At 44.8% G+C, this 26,599-nt stretch overlaps 1 protein-coding gene across 1 annotated transcript; it reads left to right on the forward strand.

The window, feature by feature from the left end:
• On the forward strand, window positions 1-26,599 carry DHRS3 (dehydrogenase/reductase 3). Its single transcript, XM_065738164.1, has 6 exons — window positions 1-195; window positions 19,727-19,870; window positions 20,117-20,236; window positions 20,972-21,210; window positions 22,229-22,354; window positions 23,008-26,599. The coding sequence occupies exons 1-6, from the start codon at window positions 1-3 to the stop codon at window positions 23,090-23,092; spliced, it is 909 nt and encodes a 302-aa protein (XP_065594236.1). The 3' UTR covers window positions 23,093-26,599.

Raw genomic sequence — 26,599 nt, forward strand, 5'->3', positions numbered from 1 at the left:
ATGGTTTGGAAATGGTTGGGCGCCGTGCTGCTGCTCCCCGTGCAGATGCTTTACCTGGTGCTGAAAGCCGCCGTGTGCGCTCTTCTGCCGCCCAAACTTCGGGACCTGTCCGGGGACACCGTGCTGGTGACGGGCGGGGGACGCGGCATCGGTCGCCAACTGGCCCGGGAGTTTGCCAAGCGAGGAGCCAGGAAGGTGAGATGGGATGGGGGAATGGGCACCTGCTGCTGCGCGGGGTCCGGAGCCGTGCCCCAGCCGTGGGGATGGAGGGGGACTGGATGCAGCTCACCCCCCTGCCCTGGGTCTGCCCTCCTTCGGGACTTGGGATGGGAAGAGCTCCGCTTCGCCCCGATGGCTTTCAGTTTGTAAGGTCATCTCATGTGCTTTCTGAAGCCCCTTCCGTGCTGCCTTTTGCCAACCCTGTTTGAGGTGAGGTGAGTGCTGCTCGAGGGCAGTGCTGCCCCGGCAAGGCAGAGCAGCACAGCGTGAGCGGGAGCTGCGCATCTTCCCTTTAGTCTGCATGTCTCCTTTAGGAAAGGAGAGGGACGGGGAGGTTGCTCTGTCTGCACTGCAGTCTGGAAGTGCAGATGCAGCTGCTGCACTCCTCTGTGTCAGGAACTGCCGTGTACTGTGGAATGTGTTTTCCCGTGTGCAGGTGCGAATCAAACAGGGATGGTTTAAAACAAACAGAAACCCAAGGCAGACCGAGAGGCAGAGGTTGGCCTCTGCTAAGACCAGAAGGAGTGGCCTCAAGTTGCAGGTTGGATAGGTTAGGACAGTAGGGAAAATTTCTTCTCAGAAGGAATGGTGATACACTGGCACAGACTGCACAGGGTGGTGGTGGGGTCACCATCCCTGGCAGTGTTGGAGGAACGTGGAGATGTGGCACTGAGAGACATGGTCAGTGGGCAGTACTGGTGGTTGGAAAGGATTGGAGGGAGGAGAGTGGGGAGGCGAAGGATTTTTCCAGCCCAACAATTGGTTGTCCCCAAGTTTTGGAGAGAAGCTGAAGACTTCTTGTCACCTGCAGGTGCATGAAGCTCTCAAACACGGTTTTGAGATTGAAGGTTTCATCTTTATCCCTCTTTAGGGGTAACGGAAGGAAGAACCATGTGAAATTAGACAGCTGCATGAATACTGCACCATGTGAGAGAGAATGAATGAATGAGAGTAAACACAGAATAAGGAAGAAGAAAAATACAGAATGAGGACAACTAGAGAAAAATTTGCATGTTGTTTGGGTTAGTGTTTTGTCACTTCCTTACCCATGTGCTACAGATTTCTATGTGTGGTTTTGAGCAGTTCTGGCACACAGCTCTGAGGTGTAAAATAAAGTCAGCATTGAACTTTGATGTTTGTGCACGCTTGTGTTTAAACATCATGTTGAGGTTTACCAATTCTTGGAGGCAGAACAAACAAGCTGACTGACCTTCGGACACAAGCAATTTGCTGAAAGTGTATTTACATTATCTGTTAGGACACCATGCTTCATTCTGTAGTTAGCCTGGATGGTTGATTGCTATGCTGAGCTGTGGCATTGGAGTACTACCATTTTTTACAGCTAACCCAGGGGCTCCTTAGCTCCAGGAGCTCCTTATCCTTGACTGGATGCTGAGCAATGGCAGTCAGCCCTAGCTGACGTGGGCCAAGAAGAGCTTGGGAGCTGAGGATGCAATTATTGTAAACTGATATAGACTGTAGTTCATCTTCATGTCCTCCCTCTACAATCATGGTGAATTTTTGACTGAAAGAATAAACAGTTGAATAATTCTTGGGCAGCTTTGTACTCATCTCATGGTGTTATGTAATGCTGTGTGGTTGCTAGTCATTGTTTGTAACTTTGGGTTGTTTTTTTGTTTTCTATGCCTGTCATCGAGGCAGATCTTTTGCTTTTGCTGAGCTCAAATTAGATTCTCCTTTCAGTTAAATCATGGCTACCCAGACAGTGAAACGCAGCACTCCACAAGCTGTGGTCCTCTCTGGTACATTGGTGGTGGCATATCTTCCCAGCAAAGCTCAAGTGGGATTAACCTTTTATTTCACATTTTTAATGGTATTTATAATGGGTTGACAGTTGGACTAGATGGTCTTGGTGGTCTTCTCCAACCTTAATGATTCTGTGATGCCATGAACAAGTTTTACCTTGATGTGGTAGTTTATTCCGTTTGCTCTGAGTTTTCACTCCTTTTCTGCCTTCTATACTCAGCCCTGACTTTCTGTATTTAACACAGTCTCCATGTAGAATGAAAGCCCTCTGTTTGACACTGCTCTTCAATTTTATGCTTTGCATTGGACAATAGAACTGAAAATGAAGTGTCCAGCAAGTCATCTGTCAGTAAGACTTTTGAGAATTAGTTATTCTATCTTTCTCTTGCTTTCATATGCAGTTAGCTGTTGTATAATTACATGTAAAGCTTGAATTATTGGTCAGAATTAAATTCTTACATTCTGATTGTCAGACGGTGTATTCACAGTGTCCAAAGTTTGGCGAAACGCGCCCATTGAGGCACCAAATTCTGAGGCCATGCACAGTGCTGCACAGAGGTGAGCAGGAACAGTACCACAAGTTCAGATCCTAACAGTGGGCAGGCGATGCAGTATATCTTGCAAATTCATCCCAGCGCATGCGCACACAGACATAGTGGCGGAGTTTTGGAGGTAGGCGGCGATATACAACCATAATTTTGAGATTAGAATCTTCTGAAAGATGGGTTAGGTGAGCCTGTTAGCATATGAAATCTCCTCTGGTAATTAGACTGGATTGGATTTCACCTGATAGTCTTTTGCTTTTGGGAAGCTGGGTTTGTTAGGCACAGATAGGATGCATCTTCACAGTTTTCATGTGAGATGACACTGTTGTTTTCCATGAAGATTAAAAATGGTCAGGGAATAAATCAGAAAAGGGTTTATGTGAATAAAATAACCAGTTTTCAGCTTCATAGATGAGTGCAGAGACTGAAATTCTGAAGCCAACAGAGCAGCAGTCTCTTGGGCATGATCATGTAAATCCATCCCATTCTCCACCGCCACTCTTTTAACTCCATTGCTCTGCCATTGTGCTGCAAATATGACTTGAACAGGTAAGCTGCACTGTTGTTCTTTGGACTCCAATGAAACTGCCTGAAAGCAGACACAGCAGAGTTGGTTGACTTTTCAAATGGTAGAAGTTTGCATCTTCTAGTTTTTTCACTTAAGGCTACGAGCAATTCATAGACAACGAGGGACTTCAGTCACTAGATCGTTCCTTCTCAAGTCCACACTAAGAGGTCAAAAGATCCAATACATCTCTTTTATTTTTGGGTAGAAGTTTTGAAAAACTGCTTGGCCATGGGACACAGTAAGTATTTGAGCAATAGAGCATCACCTCAGCCTCACTCATGGACAGTCTGTTCAGGCTCTTGGCCATTCGTGTTCCATGCTTGGCCAAAATGGAAGAGTATATCTGTGTTATTGAAAAGGGAGGGAGATTTTTATGGGCTTGTGATCTAATGCTTATGAAATAAAAATACACTTCTCAATCTTAATGATATTAAGAATATAAAGGGAGTGCAAGCCCATCAGACAGTGACTCCTGCACAGAGGAACAGACCTTTACGGACGTGAGCAGTCAGAGGGATATAGGGGCTGAGTAGGTTCACTCATGGGTAGAGTTGGAAAATGCTTCTGAGGTTTCTCTATGCTACTTGCTTTGCTTACAGCATTTTCAATTGCAGTTTCCTTGCCAGAGATCTGTTAGCACTATTCTTGATGATCCACTGTGATGAAGTCTTGATTTTTCTCTTCCTTGTAGTTTTGCGAGTTCACAGATTATTTAATCTGAGTTCTGATTGAGCAGGAAATAGATACTTGATTCTTAGGCATTCTGGATTATTAAATCTTGCTAAAATGTAATAAAATTAACTGGAAAAAGATATAATCATAAGATAAAAACACATTCCCCAAATCCAGTGTATATTTTAATGTCCAAGGCTATCTGACAGTGACTTTGGAAGAATCTTCAGCCTTTCTTGTTGGGAGATTGGTCAAATGGCACTGATATTCACTTGGCTTTTTATTTACACTGAGTGCTCTGAGCTCAGAAGCCTGCACTGTGGCCCTTCAGTAGAGTACCTATGAGAGATCTTATAGCAGTTCTTTTCTGTTGATTCTTTGTGATCATTTCTGTTATTTCAGTTCTTTCAAAGTATGTATATTTTGTCCTCCTAGTCTGGCTCTATTTTTTTCCTCCAGCTGTTATATGTCAGCCTTTTTGGTGAATCAAGGGTGTTTTGACAAGAGATGTCTCCAAGACATCAGGTGGATTGGGGCAGCCTTCTGTTAGCATGGTGCTGCTGCAGAGAAGGGCTGAATGCTTCCTATTAACCTTCCTGAGAGTTCTCCATATTCATCACTGGGCGAGAAATGACCTCGTATGTACACTGAAAGATCTCTCCTTTCCCTCTTCTGTTCCCTGGACGTTTCTTCCTGTATTGCAGGAGACCAGGAGACTCAAAGGGTTGGCATGCTTGAGTGGTGGATGAGGTAAGCAGTCTGGAATATCAAGACAGACAAGAGCCCTTACTGGATGGCAAGGGGCTGGTGTCACAAAAAAGAAAAAGAAAAACAACAAGAAACGGAAACTTCACTCTTGCATGGAATGTACTGCTTGATAGCCATGACCTCACTCTGTCAGCACTGGAGTCTAGACAATTGTTTGCAAGTCTGCAAGGTACTTCTAGCAGGATGTCAGCGTGGTGGGCAGCTGCAGAATGCCACAGACACACTAGCACTAATTGTCATGGGGCAGTTAACAAAGATCCCGAAAGCCTTACTTGCAAACTTGTGCTTTAAAGGATAATTGCATCTGTAAGATTTTATTCAGGCTACAAGCTGTCTCCTGAAATCTCAAGTCTTCATCTTGTCCTTACTTGCATAACGTTTTCAAAGCTTAATGCCTTCATTTAGAAAGAGCCCTTGTCATTGGAGTGGGCGGTCCTCCCTCAGCTTGGTTTTGGTTGGGATGGGAATAAGAAGTCTGAGGAGGAAGGGACAAGAGCTGAGCAAAGACAGCACTGCTGCTTGGAAGCCTGCAGCCAGCTTCCTTCTGTTCTGCTCATTTAAACAGAACTGCTTCACGTGCTTGAGAGCTTCTTATAATTGGAGAGTTTTAGCTGAGTGAGATTTTAGGCTTTCGGTTCTGATGAGGGTGAGAAGTATTGCAGAAAGATTATGTAAAAATGGTATAAAGTCAGGATTCAGCCTGGCATGCCCAGTAATGGAGTCTTTGGCAAGCTCTGAAATGATTTTCTACAATGGCATGCTCCTCCCAGAACATCTCCACAAGCTGTGCTTATAGTTATATGAATATATGAATCATGATGACTAGAGTTGTCCTGGTTTGTATTAATTAGTGTATGCTTTTTGAAAGCTTTGTTTAATAACATAATAACAGCTAGAAATGAGAGCAGTACTGATCTCCTGAGGTGAGGGTAAAATAGTGGGGGTGATGCTAATTCAGAGCTGTGGCCTTTTCAAGACGTGAGATAAAAGCTCTGAGTATCTCACGTGGATTTAAGAGTTCTCAATCTAAAATGTTTCTTGAATTATTTATTGGTCCTTCTCAGTCATTCGCCTCTGATTTCACTTTCAGAACCTGTCAAATGCTGTACTCATCTGTGTTTGAATGTTAGCTCTTGCATAAAGCAGAACCTGACATCAAATCTGTAACGCACAGGAAGTTTTATCTGCCACTGAGTTCCACCCAGTGAGGCTGCGGTGCTGCAAACCAGAAAACACTGCTTTTGTTGTGTACAAAGAGCCACAGTAAATGCAGTAAGCAAGTCATCCTGCCTGCTGTCTGCAGCTTTGATATGCACTGCAGCTGAGCTTCTCTTCAAGACAACACTTGCAGAGTACAAGCAATTTCCCAGGCGTATCTTGCAATCCTCTCTGAGTGCAGACATGAATAGACCTGATCCGGCCACCCCAGAGCAGATGCTTTCTGCTAGACAGAAAAGGGCTGATTTAAAATAACAGCATTTCAGAGCTGGGAGGAACTGGTTTTCATATAATTAATTGCTGTGCAGTTGTTACGAATGGGTACTGCGATCTTACAGAAAGGAATTGTGAAGCCTTTAAAATGATGGTTTCAGAAGAAATGGACACAGCTCTGATGAAGGTTACCCAGTGCAGTCGCAGCATGTGCATGTCCTGTACTGGGGCTGTACTGGTTTGGAAGAAAAAAAAAGAAAGACTGGAACAAAACAGTTTGGGGCACATTTATAAAGGCTGCGTTAATCTTGTTCAAACTGAAGCATTTAATCTGAGTGCACTGTGAGTGCCTGTCATAACTCACCAGTAACCAGAAGTATGTGAGAAGCATTGAGGAGTGAGCATTTTCCCATGTCGTGCAAAATAAAATATTAATTTGGAACTTGTGGTGAACTGTGAGAGAACAGATTAGATGGAGCTGCTTTACAGCCTCCAGAGAGGCTTTATTTCTGTTAAGGTTGCATACAGCAATTGTATTTAACAGCTTCCTGCTGGCAGCTCGATTCCCTGTTGAATGAAGGTAAGGATGGGCTGAGGAGCCCTCATTTCAAGGCCATGCTTGGATGGCACTGGGCCTGCTATGTGTACTGGTGCCAAGGCCAGTGGGTTGGATGACATGCTGAATGAGTGTCTCTGCTTGGCAAGCGTGGCCACAGCTTGGCGGGTATCGGATCTGTTGATGTCTGAGGAGTGGCATTTTGGCTGGAGCTGGTTTCGCTTAACATTCGGAGCATACCTGTCTTTTGTTGGCTGTAGGGAGAATAAATAATGTTAACGAGAGGAGGGACTCGCAGAGCAGTGGGGTTGTCACCTTGCAGCAGGACAAGGTGACGTCGTGTGGAAGTGAGACCTGGCTGCATCCTCACATCAACACCCACCACTTTTTAAGATGCTTAAAGGCTGAGGTCAAGGCAATCCAGTGGAAGTTCCCCTAAAATAAAGGGGCTGTCAGTGCTGTAAGAAATCTCGAGGAAGGGCTTTAAGATTATGTTACAATTAATGTCATAGTGCCTCAGATGCTCTTCAGGTGTAGAGAGTGCAGCAGATGACACAAAGGTTGTTTGAATGTCTACTGGTAGGAGGTAGAGGTGGCAAGAGGAGCTCTGCCACCACGTGAATGGTGATTACTAACGTGGGGATGGTGGCCTTGAAAGTGAATACAAACCCTCAGAGGTGGAGAGGAAGAGGAGGCAGTGAGATTCCAAACGAGCTGATGTGCTGAAAGCTGTAGAGCAGGTATAGGGTCTAAGGAAAAAGGCTGCTTTTCTGAATTTCAGATGGCTTTAGGCTAGGACTTTCATCTTACTTATCTTTAGGGATTCATCCCTATTTTAGTCTGTGTGGCTCTGTCACTTCAGTGACATGTAGATGAGCTGCTGTGTATTTCTGTTGCCTTTATGTCACGTATGTGGCACAGGATAAGAAAAAGTTGACCGAGATCTGTAGAACGGTTTCCATCTGAAGCACTAACATATATAGATAGTTTTACTGCATTAAAAATGAGTTAAACATGCTGTTGAGATGATGTCTAATTAGTCTGGCATGGCAATTTGCTTTAAGAATGACCTTAAGCCCTGCATACGTTTCTAAGCGTTCTGACTGCAATGTCTAGAAGGAATGAAAGATGTCATTTACTTTCTTACCTTGTTATGGAAACCTGTCCTGACTGGGGCATTGTGGGGTGATAATTGAAGGGTGTCCAGCTAAGGACGTAGTGTCTACAGGAGCCCACGAGGATGCTCAGAGGCTGGAGCACCTCTGCTATGGAGACAGGAGGAGGGAGCTGGGGGTGTTCAGCCTGGAGAAGAGAAAGCAGTGGGGAGACCTCATTGCCGCCTTCCAGCACCTGAGGGCATATAAAGCAGAAATTATTACAGAGATCTTTCTAGCTGGGCCCTTTTCTTCAAAGCATCACGTCAACGTGCTAAAGAGCTGAGTAAGTCAGACCCAGGCACTGACAGATGTGTTGGCTGATAACACTGACGCCAGTAGGAAAGGGTCAAATACATGTTGTTCGACCTTTATCCCAGCAGGGATCAAATTGATTCTAATTAATAGACTTGGGAATAGCTGGGTACCTTGGCAGACTTTGTAACTAATTTAAATTGTTCATCCTGTTAGTTTAGCCATAAACTACACGTAATTACAAAAGGGTTTTGTGGACAGCCACACTTCTGTTGCCACCTTCTTAATTACAATTTATTGAATACAGTGCTACAGAGCTCGCTTATTTTGATTAACATAGAGCTTTGTTGTCTAACAGTGCCCGACCAAATGTGTCAGTGCTCAAATGACAAGAAAGTGGTGTTTGAAAGCACAAATTTAACGGATTTCAGCAGAGCTGCAGCTTTCCAGTGTGACTGTGAGATAAATGGGGGTCTCATTGCACAATCAAAGGCAGTTGCACCTTTGAGTACACCTAAGCAACCTCTTAAAATTATGCATATTTGAGATGCTATAGAAATAATGCCTGGAAAGATGATAGACTGTGATTGTCCTGTGGTTGGGCATGCTTTCAGCCACAAGTCAGTCTACATAATTTGGGGTGGTTGTTGGTATGACCTGACTGTTAGATTTCATCCTGTGTCTACATGGCACCTTTTAAGGCAGATGCAAATGCAGTCAAGCATGGCTTCCCATTGGGTTGGTTTTCTCCCTCTCAGTCCGCACAGACACCAGCTTGCACCAGTTGTACTGGTGGACTGCATTTGTCTTTTAGGCTTGGCCTCTCTCCCAGTAAGTCCTGGACTGAAGCTGCTGGCTGAGTTTCTGTGAGTACCAGCTTGTATCTGAAACTGGAAATTGAGGACACTGAACAAAGCCTTAATTCAGTGTTTCTAGAAACTTCACTGTACAACAAAGTTCATCTGCACTGCTAATCTGAAGCTAAGAGACCATGAGTTACTACTTAAAGAAACAGGAATTTGAAGTAATAGGAATTGTTTGTTCAATCTGTTTGCCCTTTGAATCACTGGGTACACCCAAGTTCCCTTGTCAAGATTTCCTTCATACCTGAGGAGCAGACAAAACTTGCACCATTTCAAATGGAAGCAGAAATTCTTCGATAACTGTTTAACTCTTGGTGCTGAACTGTGAGAAAAACTTGAAACATGGTGAGACTTAAATGCACGTAAGTGGACAATGTTGTTGTAGAGATGCTGCACACTTCATAGAACCATTACGGTTGAAAAAGACCTCTCAGATCATCCCGTCCAACCCCAGCCCATCCCACTGCACCCTCAGTGCCACATCTCCACACTGAACACCTCCAGGGATGGTGACCCCACCACTCCCTGTGCAGCCGTGCCAGTGCATCACTGCTTGTTCTGAGCAGGAGTTTTTCCCTCATATCCAACCTGAACCTCCCCCAGCACAACATTAAGAAGGGATCAACAGTAACGGAGAACAGGCGATCAGGTATTTTCTACATGAAGATTAAATTATTGCTTCTCTTAGATCTGTCATTTTAATCTTGCTACTAGTGAACAACACTTCATCTCTGGTCAGCACATGCACTGGGAGAGACGTGGCTGCTGCAGTTTGGAGAGGGAATGGGAAATCCTGAGATCAGCTTCTAGCAGCTCGAGTTTGAGTACAAAGTCCAGTCCTCTGTGCCCTACCTCCTAAAGGAGCTTAGCAGTGAGGACAACACTCAGCTCACTGCCCCAAGGAGGTCGTGCTTCCAAGTAGAATATTAAAGAGATCCAGCTGGTACGAGTGCTTCTTTCCCGAAGTGGTAATAGAGCAGGGCTGGCTCTTACCGCAATGAGCTGTCAGAAGTGATGTAACATTTCCAAGGCTCTTGGGAAACACGGGAGCCCTGCAGTGAGACGTCTGATTTTGGTTTTGAGATATGCTGATTGTGCAATGTCGTTGAGCGCGCTTTGTGTTGCTGGCTATTTGATTTTAATCCAGGCGCTCTGGAGATCATTGTCTGCGTTGTATTTACATGTGAATGTGTGCTTTATGGAAGCAAGAGGTTTGTGTCTTTATGAGCAACACGCCTGGCCATCAAAGGGGTTTTCCGGGGTTTCGTATGACACGTAGCCCTTGCAAACTGCTCTGTGACACCTCCTGTGCTGTGAGGGTGTGTATGCACACGTGTGTGTAAGTGTGAGGGTAAGTGTGTGCGTGGTGTTATCTGGCACTTTGCATCTTTACAGCCCGGAGTTCAGCAGCGGGTCAGCCAGCTCCTCCTAACATCATTACACTTGTTTACCACTCACACAGAGGAAGTGCTGAGCCCATGGGTCTGCCCGCTGTCATCCTTTTAGGCCAGTAATCAACATCAGAAATGTAGAAGAGCCTTTGAGTTTCATAAAGCAATTTTAGCATCTCTTCCTGCCCGAGTTAAGAAGGGGAAAATTAAAAACGGGAAATTCTTTACCACTGAAATGATATTCCAAAGAACGGTCCCATCCAAAGGATGGAAACTTCCCGGGAGCAGTGACTTGTTAATATGCTAGAGCTTGATTTGTGATTGCCTGACCAGCCATGTTACATGCATATTAAATAAGCATTGTCGTAGCAGAGCCTCAGGAGAGCTGCTTTGATCAGTTCTGGGCAGGAATTTTGTTTCTACATTTAGATGTCATTTTGAGCTGAAGCCGCGCTGGTTTTCCTATTTTATTTTATTTTTTCATTTATTCTTGTGAGCAGGGTAACTGCTCCTCATCTCTGTATTGAGGGCAAGAGGGAGTGCCCTCAGGTTGTGCCAGGGAGGTTCAGGTTGGATATTAGGAAGAATACCTCGCAGAAAGAGCGGCGATGCGCAGCTGCCCAGGGAGGTGTGGGGTCACCCTGGAGGTGCTCAGTGTGGGGATGTGGCACTGAGGGACATGGGCAGTGTTGGCTGGAGGTGGATGGTTGGACTGGATGATCTGAGGGGTCTTTTCCAACCTGAATGACTCTATGATTCCATGACTTGGTGTGGCCAATGAAAGACCCTTTTGGCCCCTCTGCACCTTTATTTTTTTTCTTTGGAGATGCGTCGTCTGGAGCTTATCACCCTGATTCCCATCCTTCTTCTTTGTCTTGCTGGGCTGAGAGAATTAAATATAGCCTAATAACTACCGTTTGTACAGCAGATGGATAGATTTTAGAAGTTCTGCCCTGTTGCATAGCAACAGTCATCATTAAAAAATAACATTTGGAAACATACAAAAAAAAAAAAAGGGGGAAAGCAGTTAAGCATTTAAATATCAAGGCTTTCTTCTAAACTGTAACCCATATTTCCTTGAATAAATTCTCATATGAAAAGGTGCTTTTTGACAGTTTTTCTATGGGTTTAAAATGGTAGCAAACCTCTTCTTTTGGAGTTAAAGAAAGGAGAGTTGTAGGGGAGCTCGACTGGAGCTGCTGCTCGCATTCGGTTTATATATGGATTTAATGCAGGCATTTTAACTCCCAGTGCTTCTCCAGGAGCCTCGAGGGAGAAATTTTTTCAGCTGAGCTGCATCATATTATGTGCATGGCTGATCTGGAGCACATTTAGGTCCTTCTGGAGGGTAGTTTATAATGACAGCATTAGAAACATTATTCATTCTTAGGTTTCCACGTCTGTTTTTGTTGCAAGCATTCCTCAAGTTTAATAACTTCAAATACTTTTCCCATGTCTTTCTTTTCAGTGATACTCCTGCAAGGACTGGGATTTTCTGTCCACCTGTCCTCTGGCTCTTGAACATTCCTTGTGGCTTTCCCCTCTCAGCAGAGCTTCCACTCCATTTACCATTTCGTCCGCCTTTTTTCTGAGTGCACAGTCCCCTTGACTGGAACAGGGCTGTCATGACACATCTCAGAACTGTGTAATGCCGTGGATTAAATGTGCCTGCACTGCATACAGCACTGAGCACAGCATCTAATTGGCAAAATTGCACTGCTTTTTATAGAGGTCACAGTGGAATTTTGTGTACCACCCCCCCCCCAAAATAAATGTTGAGGAAATGGCGTCGTTTGAGGCAAAACTGAAGATGTTCTGAATTGCAGCAGGTCTGGTGTACTCCCTAAGTTGGTCATCAGTGTAATTGGTACTTTTGTAAGCGATACAGGGGAGCAGCCCTGAGTCTCAGAGTGCAGTTGCAATGGTGCTGCCTTCTCCAAGAGGAGCTGAAGCGCTTCAAGTTCTGTCACTTCATTGTGGAAATCATATGAAGGCAAACTCTTGAAAAAAAAGCCACAATCCAGTTCTGGCACCCAGTCCGTAGCTCTTAAATTCTCATTTTCCACAAGCTTGTGTTGGGTCTGATTTTTTTTTCTTTCCAATTTGCTAGCAAAGAGGGAGCAGACTTTCCTGTTAGCTGCCGGTCGGACCAGCAATCTTTAGGAACCACAGCTGGGTGGTTGCATCCCTTTAATTCTAACACTTCCCTGCCATCTAAACTCTCAGCTGTTTATAACTGTACTGAAACAAACACTGTTCAGTGTCAGTGTGACCTGGTCCCAGCCCGTGCTCAGCTGTACGATGTGTGCACTCAACCTGCCACACGCTGACACTTCTTTACTCCGAGGGGCATGGGCCATAAGGAAATGCAATAATGCAGAATTTAGGGAGGCAGACGTGCAGACCGCAGCATGTGAAGCAGACCCAGTCATTTCTTTTCTTCCTTTGAAAAGCTATTTATTGACATCCTATCCCCCCATCCTGCCTGCTCTCCTTGCAGGACAAAAGGGCTTTCTGCACCTGCGTGTTTACCCTCCCCACAATTTCCTGAGCTCTCTGTGGACGTATTTACATGAGCCTGGATTACAGGGTTGGCGTGCCAGGCGACCGGAGGCGGCAGCACGCCGGCTATTTTTGCAGGATGGAGCGTTATGTTTCTGTTGGTGGATATCTGCAAAGCCTTATTATGGGATACCTCGCTTCCAAAAATGCCCCCTCTCCCCAGCCCCAGATACGCCACGTCTCGTGCTTTGCAGCCGGAGGGTTTTACTGCTGGGTATTTCTTTGTGTGCTCCGGTTCCCTGGAGCAGAGGCCGGCCCTAACACATGGTGTGGCAGACATTCACCGTTAAAAATCTGTCGTTTTTCCCCCACAAATGCCTCCGTGAACCTTTGCGGGGTGACAGCTTGTGGCCACTTGGTGCTTTTGTTGGAACGTGCACTCCATTTGACCCTGTCCCAGCGTTAATAGGATTGTAAAGGCTGACTCCTGCGTGACCTCTTCTTGCAAACAACCCTCACCCTTCCCCTTCCTCAACTGCTCTGTACGGCAGAGCTGAGAAGCGTTGCTCCCGAGGCAGTCTGCAGTCGCAGTTCGTGTTGCAGACGAAGGCAATTGGAAAAACCACTGGAAAAAAAAAAGTCAGCGTGGGGCCACCTGTCCTCAAATAGTCCCGACTGCGGGAACAGTGGGCATTTGTTCGCTTCGTCGGAGGGAGCTGGTCTTAAGTGCCTCTTTGCAGAATACTACAAGCTTGCTTTCCAAGGCAGCCCTCTGTTGGATGGCAGGCAGGTGTCTGCATGCTCCTCCGTGACATCTGAGGTGCTGCTTTGTTTCCTGCCGAGGAAGAAAAGGTGACCGGGGTGCAGCTGGAATTGAGCTGGGTTTAGGGAAGTAACGTTAATTCCATCGAGTGCTATGTCAGTATGAAGTAATAAAAGTTCTGACTCCAGAGGAAAGGAACTGGAGTTCATTTCTTTATTCTCCTTCTGAGGTCTCTTTAGACCAAACTTTTATCCTCATTACTCCACGTTACTCCTGGCCCCAACTCAAAGCAGCTCATAATAAGGTCTGTGTTCTGTGTTAACTGTGGTGGCAGGGTTCAATTAAATCCTTATCACCTGATGTCTTTACAACCTCTAAGTACTAATGTAGAAAAGCATGTGCGTCAAACAGGTAAATGGGCTTATTCTTTTGATTCCCCTATCCTTACCTGTAATCTTCCTTCTGCCAGGCCCTTGCAGCTTTGATACTCATTTTCCACTGTGGGAATTGAGAAAATTTTGCCACCGGCCTGCTTTGTTTGCTTATTTTTATACCAGTGTCACTAAGGAGCTGGGTTAAGTATTTTGACCTACTTCAGGCATCAAAAGGTTTTGGGTTTTTTTTTCCTTTCTAAAGCAAAGATTGGCTTTTCCCACTGAATGGCCACACCTTTCACTCTTCCAGTAATCTTTTAACATGCCTCTCCCATGAAGGGCTCCTGAAATAACTTGCCTGACTTTGCCCTGTGGGTAAGAGAGGGGAAGAGGTGGGGGAGAAAAGCCTTTTGCTATTGCCATGTAAAATACAGAAACGTTTTTGAGGTTGTAGGATTTAGCCTCCTGATCTCATGGTACCCAAAATCCTGCCAGGATTATGGGACGCACTGGAATGCATGTCTTTAGAGTGGCAATGTGAGTTAGCACAGCCAGGCTTTGTAAATATTTGGGAGTAAGACTGATATACTTCAGTGGATTATCGACACTTTGTACTTCCTAAAGGTACAGCATTGGGCGCAGAAGGGCTTTCTCTGTTTGAAGAGTGGTCTGTGAAATTACAGATACCAACTCAAACCGAGCAACTCTTGTTTCTCTGGACTGGGAAGGAGGTTGAAAGGGAGGAAAATATGTTGACCTACCAAATACTTCTTATCTACAGATAGGCAAGGCGTTGGCGTTGGTTTGTGGAGGTAGCAGTGATGAGATCAGGCAGGAAAGGCACTTTCGTCTCTGCAACACTTTTATCTTTCAGTGCCTGCTAGGTGATAAAGGTGGTTGCTTTCTGAATGCAGAAAACCTTCAGGGATGGAAGTGACATCTCCTAGTCACTGTGCATGTTGTTGTGTTGGAAAAGGCTAGCAGTGAATTGTGCACTAGAATACAGCCCTGATAACCCAGTGCACCAAGAATGGCACGTTTAGGTGCTGGAACAAACTGCCCAGAGAGGCTGGGGGTGCCCCATCTCTGGAGGCAATCAAGATCAGGTTGAACAGGACCCTGGGCAGCCTGACCTGGTGGGAGGCAGCCTGCCTATGGCAGGGGGTTGAAACTGGCTGATCTTTAAGGTCCCCTCCAACCTAAGCCATGCTGTGCTCACGCTCAGAAAAGCTTTCATTGTTGGTCACCTTCCAGTTGTGATGCAAAGTCCAACACAGCAGCTCTGCTGGGGATATAGTGCCAAATTAATTGAAGACGTAGCAGAGCACCATTCCTTTGCTGTTGTTCTTGACTTATGCTGGCAATAACATTGGACCAAACAAGCTAAATAGCTTTGTAAATGAGGTAAAATTAACCTCAGCTCCTGTACTGATCGCATACCTGAGGCTCAGGGAGCAGAGGTCATGTGAGTATACTGTGGTTGACAGTAGCTTCAATCTAGGCCAGTTCATATAGATTGTGGCCTTAAAGACTTGTGTGGGGTGGAAAGCAGGGACTGAAACCTGGAGCCAGGTTTGGGGCTGTGGGCCTGCAGTCAGTGCTGGCTCTGCTGGAGAGTCTCTGCAGTCCAACAGCAGCCACAGCCTTCCCTCTGGCTGCCCTCTGACCTCAGGGCATGTCTCATTAGCAGATTAAGCCCAGAGTTAAATGAGGCCTCTGGGAGAGCAGGGCGCGGGGTCTGCCACTGGGGCTGGAGTGATTTTCCTGAGGCCAGATAAGCAGCTCTCTGCTTTGCCAGAGGGGAGAAGATAAAGAGATATAAAGTTTGTTTTGCATGAATAAATCCTGGGAAAATCTGCAGTAAACTGTGATGTCACAGCCACTCGCTCCTCTAGAGGAAGGCGAGAAAGACGCACCACGTTCCTCTGTCGGCGTAAATCCATTACTCTGTGCCCGGTGTGGAAGCCCCCTGCCCCGCCAGCACTCGCAGGCGATGGATTTCACACCCCACCTGCCTGCTGGGGTCAGCCCGAGGTAAGAGCAGGGCCGCAGCGGGGATTTACCGCCTCGCTGGGCCGCTGCCCTGCCCAATTTTCTGGTCAGTAACTCTGTGAAAGGAGAGCGTGTCTGGTGCGGCAGGGAGGGGCGGGCAGGGAGGAGATGAAGGGGGAAGAAATGGTGGCTGGATTCTTTCCAGGACGGAAAACTGTCTGTCCAAGAACTTCTCCGAGACACAGATTAAATATTCCTCTGTCCGCCATTAAATCAGCGTGAATGGGTGGCTGCACAAGGCCTGACAGGCTGTGTCACAAGCACTGCTGTGTCTCTCCCCTCCTTTCTTCCTCTGCATTTTTCTCCATCCCTGACAGGAACGGCCGTTATCTGTAAGAGTCATTTTCTCCATTTGGGACACGCTGCCGATTTAGAATTAACCTTTAAAAATACAGGGATACACACTCCTAGACCCAACCCAAGCATCGCGAGCTGTGCTTCCTAATAAAATGCTCCAGTGGCCCCACAACATCCACACTGCTCTGAGCACACCCTGTCCCCGTGTCCAACCCCAGGGCTCCCATGTGAGCAGGACAAGGAAAAAGAAACACAAAAAAAGAGCTTGGGGAGGTCCTGCTCCATTGCTGCAGCAGAGATGGGGGCTACCAGTAAAGCAAGGGTGACCTCCCAGCCAGTATCCCATGGAGACAGTGACCAGACATGGTGGGGTTGGTGGTTGGACTTCATTATCTTAGAGGTCTTTTCCAGTCTTGGTGATTCGGCGGTGGTGGGGATGGGTGTTGAGGCTGATGCAGCCACTAAAAGTCTTCTCAGAGTCTTCAGAGTGAAGTCTCTGCCATTTTAATTTGGACAGATGTAAGACAGAAGTTGGAAGTCTCATAGGACCACGCAGAAGCATTCAGTCTTGAATGTGGACTGTTGTATTGAGTTCTGAGTTTTATACACCTGTAAAAAGTAGCAGAAATGATGGCAAGAAACCTCACTCCTTCATTTACTCTTAACACAGTCTGAAGCCTGAGCGTGAACAGTATCAAGGACATGAAAACTTCCCATGGAAAGAAATCAGTCCTGAACTTAATGCTGTCAGCAGGATAACCAGCAAATTGTCTCCCCCAGATGGCCTAAATTTTAATGGGGTCACCTTGCAGGACTTGCCTATAGGATATTCAAGGTCCCAAAGCAACTGTTGGGGCATAAAAAATGTTATGTCCATGAGCTGCATCGCAGACAGATGTTCCTGTGACAGGTTGTCCTTCACTGACTGTTCCTCCATGTATGTTTCCTGGCATTCAGTGAATCAGTGGCAGCTCTGGGGAATGGGGTCTGTATGGATGGATGAAACGGATGAAAGAGAGGAGTGAGGGATCTACATTTTGCTTTGCAATAGCAACATGAAAGCCCACGGTGTGTATGTGAGGTCCATCTCTTGCCATATTTATTCCCCTCACCTTTTCCTTATCGCTCTCTGCTCTTCCTGTCTTACCTCCCACCACTCCCCAAGCTGTCACTGATTCTGCAGTGCCTGCACATTGCTGATGCAGTCCTGCAAAGAGGGTGAACTTCACACTGCTGCAGACACTGCAGTCAGATGCTTCTGCTGCTGCTTCTGCTGACAGTTTGTAGTGATTTCCCTCCCCTTCCCACAAAGATGTAGGTTGTGAAAGCAAGCAAGCAACCGCGTACCCTTACAGTTGAACAGTATTGTGTAAATGCTTCCTGGGAGCCCGTGAAATTTCTCACGTGTTCTTCATTTCCCCGATGTCTGCAGAGTAGGCACATGAAATATCACCCAGTCTAGCTCTGAGTTCGTGAGTGTGTGAATAGCCCTCAGTTCTACAGGCACTGTGGAGACGCCAAGCCTGATGAGCAGCAGCAGTGTGCTGAGGCCGATACACAGGCCCAGCTGTTATCTGTCTGCTTTCTTACAGCTTTTCAGTCTGAACACAGCTATTTTCTTGAGAGTGAGATCCTCTGAGATGAGATTTGCCATGAAATGGCTCTGGTGCACTCATACTTGCTCTCAATTCACCAGCTCTCCAGTCCTTTGATGATTTTGAGAATGGACGGCCATCAGCCTGCCTGTGCCTGTTTATAGATGCACCAATGATTAATAAATGGGATCAACTGTCATTTAACTTGTTTAGGAAATGAATGAGGACACGGATACTTCTGGGCTTTAGTGTTGCTTGGCTGCACTGGGAAGAGCTCTTTGAGCCTGCCAGAGATCAGTTCTAGTACCAGGTACGAGATGGGTTTGAGTAGTCCTTAAAAGTGAGTATGTGAAGGCTTTCTGCAAGGGATTTGTTGTGGAGAGGGAATACCACAGGACCCAAATGGTTGTGTTTATCGTGCTGTTATTAAGTTAATATTGGGGGTTGGACTAAATGGCCTTCAGAGTTCCCTTCTAACTCTAAGGATTCTATGATTACTGATAGGGAGCGAGTTGTAAGCAGTGGTGTAACTCAGATTGTCTTTCCCTCTTCTTTCTGCTTTTGAAAAACTTTTTTAAGATATAATAATCTTAAGTGTGCTTATTTTAACCATAAAAAAAATCAGTGTAACAGTCAGATCCATACTCCATACGCAGTGATACAGGAAACAACTGTAATCCCAGGTCACAGGTGATAAGAGCACTGCTTGGAAATAGCATCATTCTGAGAACAACAAAACCATTTCCATTTTCAAGGCCCATTTTTTACCAGTCCCCTGATTAGAGTAAACCTGCATTTGATTAAGTGAATGCCTTTGTTTATTTTTTTAGTACTAAATAGTAATTGTGCATCATGGGCACAACCTACTATGGAAAAATCTGTGTTGTCTTGAGCTGTAGCAATCTTTGCTCTCTTTAATCTCGCTGCTTGGATCACAGAGCAGTCAGATGGTTTCTGTAACATTCCCTATTCAGTACTTTATTTCTCACAGAGTGGCAAGTGACAATTCATTCTGAACACAATGAAAGGAAACTGTATCTCGAAGGGCAAAAAGGATAGATAGCTTCATATGTAGATGTCTTAGGGAATAGAGATGGAGTTATTTTTTCCAGTTTATAAGAAATAGAAAATAGCATTACACATAGTGAGAAATAAAGCAGTTGAATCTTAGCTGTAGATCAGTGGTTGAAAGATGGTGGTGGAAGGACCACTTTGTGTTTGAGACCCTCCTTGTGGTCTCACTAGGAGCACTAATACAGGTAAAGCCCCACGAGGTCAGTTAACAAACCTGCTAACATCTCAGGTCATTTCTACCTTCCATAATGGTGTAGAATCAGGCAAGGTTGTGCCGGGTCTGCCTTCATTATCTATCAGGTCTGTGCTATACAGTTTCAGTGTTGTTTCCATGGATATTCAGTATTATTCTTACAGGAACTATTGTATCAGTTTTACTGTGTTGTTAACTGGGAGGGGCAGATGAAGTCTTACTTGTACTAGCTGCAAATTAAATTAATGGTTGAAATCTCTCCCTTTAAATGGCTGTATTAGGATGAGCCTCATTTGAAAAGCAGCTAGGACACCGGCCTGGAAACAGTCAGCACTGGGAATTGTTACCTTGGATACCCTGGAAAAAAAAAGGTCTTTGTGCATTTGTCAAGTGTTTCGCTTATTTATTGGGTTAAGCTGAAGTTTTGTTGTTGTTGCTTGTAAAGAACCTGTAAGCAGAGGAGCAGCAGTGGGATCCAGCTACCAGCAGCACACTGAAGTCCCATCTGCATGTACTATAAAATCATTGTTACTCTTAAGTGAAGCAATGCAACAGGGCTGGCAGTGAAAACACATCAAAGACGTTCATCAAATTGTTGAAGTTAGAAGCATGTTTTAATTATCTTAGATTTGAAGCAGAAGTACTTTGGCTCTTACAAAAGGGTTTTTTTTTTTTTTTTTGCTGCAGATCATCCTGTGGGGTCGAACTGAGAAATGCCTGAAGGAGACCACAGAGGAAATCAGGATGATGGGGACAGAATGCCATTATTTCATCTGTGATGTTGGAAACCGAGAGGAAGTGTACCGACAAGCCAAAGCTGTGCGGGAGAAGGTTGGTGTGTAGAAATGGTGTTTGTAGGCAAAGTGTAGCAACTCCTCATCTCTGAGGAAGAACTGTATTGGAAAGGAAAGAAAAGTGACCATCCAGATAATGTCGTGCAAAGATTTAAGAGATCCAGAAGGATTACAGCGCCCGCAGACAGGATGCCAAAAGCTATGAGAATAAAAATGTCACCTGGCAATAGTGGGTATTCAGATATATAGCAATTGCTGTAACGAGTCATTTGTTTCCTTGCAGGTGGGTGACATCACTATCCTAGTGAACAACGCTGCTGTGGTCCATGGTAAAAGTCTGATGGACAGCGATGACGATGCACTGCTCAAATCACAGCATATAAACACCCTGGGACAGTTCTGGGTAAGATGAGCTCTCACTTCTCATGGGTTCAGACCTGGGACTGAGTGACAGATAAACTCGTGGCTGATACTATGTCATCCAATATGATGCTTGGCAAAATCAGTCTGATGTGGAAAGGGTAAAGAAAACACAATTTGAGAGACAAAATGCAGAAGTAGGAAAAAAATAATTGGACAGCTTTTGTCAACTGGATTTCAGTCACTAAAAAAACCCATTGAACATTCCAGTAGCAACGTAGTAGTTCGTGCTCATCTATCCCCATTCTGTGACTTCCAGCAAAACATCTGATGTCTTCTGAGAAAGCCTGAGCTCACAGAGGAGAGTTTTCTGCACACAGATGTGTGTGGAACATGAGCACAAGGCTGCACTGCTTGGAGAAGGGAAATCACCCAATTTTGAGTTAGATAATAGTAATTAAAAATGAGCTTTTTGAGGTTTCATCGCTTTGCTGAGGACTTTATCCTCTACAGTAAGTTCTTGGCATACAAAGCATTCTGTTTGAGGTCTTTATCTGTGGCAACGGCTTATGTATGGGCTAGGAAATACAGGTTTCTTCCATACAAATGTTGCCTGCTCTGAAGCTTTCAGAGTGCAAGGCTACAAGGCACTCCTCCGCTCCTGGCTGGCAGACAGTGCAGTTTAGCTTGTTGTCTCTGTCACCTTATTTTTTTTCAGAACTATTGTTTTTGCTGTATCTTTGCTGAGTGAGCCCTTTTTTCCCCTCTTGTTCTTCAGACCACCAAAGCGTTCTTGCCACGGATGCTGGAGCTGCAGAACGGGCACATTGTTTGCTTGAACTCTGTCCTGGCCTTGTCAGCCATCCCCGGTGCCATTGACTACTGCACCTCCAAAGCTTCGTCCTTTGCCTTTATGGAGAGCCTGACCTTGGGGCTGCTAGACTGCCCTGGAGTGAATGCCACAACAGTCCTGCCCTTCCACACGAGCACAGAGATGTTCCAGGGCATGAGAATCAGGTCAGTCCAGGGGAACTAGAATAAAGCATCTCATTTTAAATGAATCATCAGAATACACTCCTAATTAATGCTTCATTTAGTTAAGAGAATTTGATGTCTCATTTGGCTGCCTGGGAACGGAGGGTCACTCTAGGCCACCTGGGACTCATCAGACTGGTTCCCTCGGTTTGCTGGCATATTCATGCAGCCTGCCTGTACTGTGTGAGGCAGTTGCTTCTACATAGCAATCTGAAAGCTGTTGTTTTTTGGTTTGTTTTTTTCCCCTGCTTGTATTTGGGCCATTTGCAGCCACTTAGAGAGGGAGGGGTGGCAATAGGAAGCAGTCTACAAATTGCTTGAGAATTAACAGTGCAAATTCCTTCTTTATCCATCGATATATTTAATCCTTTCCCACTGAAGGGAATGAAATCCATTTACTGAAGTAAGGCTTTCACTACATCCTTTAAAACAAGCTAAACTTAAAATAAACAAAAACCAAAAAACTAATGGCTGACTGAGTTCATCTTTTACGATCAACAAAATAACCTTAGTCAGGAAAATAGGCAGTCAAGCCAGGAAAAGCCTTACAGAGAATCACAGAATGCTTTGGGTTGGAAGTGACCTTTAAGAACATCTAGTTCCAACCTATGTTTGATATTAAAAGCTGTGGGGAAAAATATTTGTCTTTCACCTGTCAAGAATTTGAATGAATCAAAAAGCAGCGGAGAGAAAAAATACCAACACTGAAAAGAAAGACAGCATTTTGGCTTTGGTTTGCAGACAGCTTCAGAAAATCCCTGAATCAAGGGGCTGAATGCTTTCTGCCACTTCATCCTAAACCCTTTAGCTGTAACACAGTAAGTAGTGGTTGGAACTGGGCTTCGTACTCTCCTTCTGCTCCATCTAAGCCTGCTTTGAGGCATGTCTAAATTCCAGTATCCAGTGGTAACTTAGAGAGCAACAGAATGTGGACAATGATATCTTAAAGGAGGAGTTTGGTCAACAAATAATTATTTTATTTTTTACTTTATTTATTCAGGTTCCCTAATCTTTTTCCTCCTCTCAAGCCAGAGACTGTGGCTAGGAGGACAGTGGAAGCTGTGCAGATGAATCAAGCCTTCCTGCTCCTTCCGTGGACCATGAATGTTCTGGTCATTCTGAAAAGGTAAATATTTCCCATGCCCAGCAAGAGCCTAGCTAGTGGGGCAAGATGTACTTACACTCCTGCTCTGTCTGTCCACCAAAGCCAACCTCAGTTGGACTGTTATCTGAAAACTGGGTTCAGACCAAGTCATCCCGTCCCAGGAGAGTCACAGAAGCAATAGAGGGAAATCTTTCTGAGGTTCCCTTAGCAGATTTGTTAGATTTTCTTTGTGAGTATGCCCATTTTATGAAAACAGTTTTACTCCCAAAATAGAGGCTGGAAAAGACAGCTCAGATCACGAAGGCCAACCCATGCCCACTAAACCATCTCCCTAGGATTCTGTTTCCTGAAGTCTAAACTGCTATCTGGGGAACTTCTTAGCAACTAACATATGCATCTCGTTGATTTTGATTCAGTAAGCCACTCTTTGGACTCTGTGCTTTACACTGTAATGGATTCTGGTACAATTAACTCTGTACACAAAAAGGTGTTTCTGTGCAAATTTGCACCAAAGCCTTTGGAAAACTTACTTCAAATCAGGAACTGAAATGGAAAATAATTACAGTAGTGTGTGTAAAACAAGAGGAAAAGATATATTTATTTACACGTCCTCCTGTTAGAACAGACTGAAAGGTTTGTCTGCTCTGCTCATTTTCTTTCTGCTTCTCCTGCAGCATTCTCCCTCAGGCAGCACTAGAAGAAATCCACAAGTTTTCTGGGAGCTACACCTGCATGAACACTTTTAAAGGACGAACATAGACTTGGTGGTGGAAAGACTGTTCTTCAGTGAAACCAGCACAAGCACGAAGATCCTGACAAGGCTGTGAATCAGCAGTCTTGGCTTGCAGCCTGTTCATGTGACTCGCGCTGCTTTGAGGCAACACATTTCTTGCAGGTCATATCCATAGTAACATGACCTTTGCACAGGATTTAATGGCCAGACTATGGACCCTTGGAAAGGAAAAACAAAACGTGTGAAAGGTTTATGTGATGTTAAATTCTTTAGGGTTCAATTGTTAAATCTACTCCTAGTTTTGAGATGTAATTTTTGTTCCTAAGGAGTGTGGGCTGCCTCAGCCGCGAGGCAGCACGTCACACCCCAGGCTTTATCCGCTCTCTTCAGAAGAACTGCAGTTGCAAACCCACACTGATCACATTTCAGCTTTTTGAATGGGAAACTTCAAAAATGAAGAACTGCAAGCCACGGACATTGAACGAAAGCTTCCTTGCCTTCCTTCACTTTATATCTGTTGATGAAGCTGGTCCTGAGTCGTGTCAGGGAAGGAGCAAACTGCTGTTTGCTTTGGGAAAGGCTCCCAGGCCTTTCCTCTGAAAGAACAGCTCTGTGCCCAGGAAAGCTGTCATACTGCACCCATGAAGGCTGGACAGGGATGCTCAGTCAGAAGAGCACAATACAGTTTGAATCATGGAAGATTCCTTCTGTCAATGGAGCTCATGCGTGGAATGTAATTGTCTTTCTGAATATTTTTGTTCATTTATGATGAAATATATATATATTTTTAGCGTTAATTCCAGATTGCCATGCACGTAGGCAGCATCACATTGGGGGTGAACTAAATCTAGAGCCTGCTTGTACAAAAACACATTCAGTGACATAATCCGTACAGAGTAAAATCCATTGTAACAATCTGCACAGTGAAATAAGTGGAATAATTCTCTGGAAATAGAAGAGACAGTGCTGTAGTGCTCATGAAATGTGGGGTTTGGAAGCACAGTTAGCAAAAGCCTGATTAAATGCACGCTGAATTCAACTGGGAACATACCCATTGTTTTTTAGAGACACTGAGTCAGGCACTGATCAGCCAAAACTGCTTGCACTGAAATGCCAGAAGCAGCTAGACGTTATTTATTTTTATAGTGATAGACTCTCTTTGACAGCCTAGCAAGAGCAACGCTGCATTCCAGTGCCTGATGCAGCCTGCTGCTAAGCCCAGGCATAGTAATGTAGTTGAAGCATATTGAAACACTACTACTAAAAGAGGAATTCATATCATTGCAATACAGGAAAGTCACAAGCTAGCCTGGAGAACACCTGAATGCAGTGCCTCAAGGAATGCCACGTGGTTGAAGAAAAGGAGTGAGGTTAAGGCTCCTAGCTTGAGTTGTGACCTTATTTTGTAGATTCTCTTGGGCCAAGCTCCATAATCCCAAGGTGTGCAGCAAAACAGATAGTTCTAGCATTGCCCTGCCTCAAAAGTTGTGAATGTTACTGCTTTATTGTCTGTTGAATGCTCAGCTGTGGAGAGGAAAAGTGGTATTTGTTTGTAAACCAAAAGGGTGGGAAGGAAGAAAAAAAAGCAGAAATCTATCATTTAGAAATCTGTAATTTTGTACAGAGATGCATTGCAGCAGGAAATCAGAGCTGCTTTTGCAGAGCAGATCCAAAGAAAGATCTCAGAATGGAGACTAACTACGTAGGAGGAGTGATGGTACAAATGTTATCCTTACTGCAAATCAGTAGATGTATTTCTGCTCAAGAGGTGCAGTGTTACTGATATCCCTTTGCCTGCATGGATACTTCAAGGAGTTCTCCTGTCTTGGTCTGTGCTTTCCTTCTGAGTGCAGGACGTATCCCTGTGCCAGCCTTGACAAGGCTTCTAACAAAGTTTTTTAAATTCCTAAATGTCTGAGGCTCTCTGGAGAGGATGAAAAGAAACTTTGATCTCTGTGACCGTGATGTCCTCCCTAATAGATGCTTTCAGCATTATTTTTGTGTCCGTTTTTGAGAGGAAACCTAATTCATTGAAAACACAGCTGCAATGGGGGGAGATCTCTTCCAGGATCTGCCAGGAATATTAAAGGTACATTTAAGGAACACTGTGGAGGGACAATTCCTCCCTTTCTGCACTCTCATCCTTTCTATTTTCTCATTAACCACAGTCAGGCATGCCAGGCTTGTAGACGCAAGAACAGAAGGGATTGGTGCAGCAAGGCACCCTGCAGTGCCCCCCTTAAATCAAACCTTTGTGCTGAGATTCTATTCATTAATGACATCCTAATGCAAAAGAGAGGTAAAAACCAGTGTGCATGCTGAAAGCAACTCTACTCATACCCACAGCCCTTAGATGCATCCACTCTTTCTTGTGCAAGGATGTTCCCTATCTTCAGAGGTTGTCTTACATCCTAAGTACTGTTGATTTCTCTCTAGTGAACATAAACCAGTCAGATGTAGCAGGGACTCTCATAATCTCTCTCTTCTCACACAGAGACGCACAATCACACTTCCCTCTCTCTTTCCTTTAGGGTCTCTGAGCGGACAGCAGGTCAAATAGCAGTCACAGTGGGGGAGAGGTATGCAGCAAACAGAAAATAATGAGGAAAACATTGACTTTGCTTTTCAGATAGTAAGGAAGAGTTGGGTAATAAGAGTTTCTTCACTTGTGAGTGTTGCAAGATGCAATGCTCTACATACAGTGAATTTCTTGCAAGTTTGGATGGATACATACAAAGATTTTTTTTTAAGAAGAAAAGCTCCTCTGGAATGCCCGCTGAGGTCTGCTGTCCCTTTGTACATAAGGTTGGTGTTGGGTAATCTTGAAGTGCTGCAAATGTGGACAAGCTTTGTAGGAGCCTAAGGCCTTTCCAAAGGAATTTCCGCCCTTTGACTTATTTTAATTTTGGTTTTCCCTGCTCTCTCCACTGCCTCCTTCTTTCCACTCCACCAAACTTTTTTTTTTTCTTTCTGTATTCCTGTGTCATTACTGCACTTCTCGGTGCCACCATCTTGAAGCCAGATGTCACACAAAGGGTCTGGACTAAATCTAAATCAGGGTATGTATTTATTATGCTGCTGGAGGAATGGAGGTGAAGCTGTAAGAGCGGGGCACAGAGGTTTCATAGGAAATTAGGTAAGCTCTTTGGGTTTTACTTGCTCCAATCTCTGCAGAAGTAGACCTCTGCTATAGTTTTTTCTGCAGGAGATTGCTGCTGTTATAAAACTGGAATCATAAAGAAACATTTGCCACTGTGGGACATCCACTGTCCTGACGTGAAAAGACCCTGTATTTAAATGACCCCGTATTGAAATTTAAAATATTTTCAGTTCCAGGTGATTTCAGAGGCTGATGTTTGCACCAAGGAATTTCCATAATTAGCAAGTCAGAGTAGGGAGAGAGAGGGAAGGACTGGAAGGAGTTATTTGTAAGTAAAGCTGATTTCTCCTCTTCAATATTTGATTTCTGTGTTTGGTTTTTGATGGGGAAAAGAAAAATAATCCCATTCCTTCGTGTACCCTTGGTGAACTCT

This window comes from Cyrtonyx montezumae, unplaced genomic scaffold (assembly GCF_038088225.1).
Source record: "Cyrtonyx montezumae isolate F1298 unplaced genomic scaffold, pur_monq_1.0 scaffold_21, whole genome shotgun sequence".
Classification (NCBI taxonomy): Eukaryota; Metazoa; Chordata; class Aves; order Galliformes; family Odontophoridae; genus Cyrtonyx; species Cyrtonyx montezumae.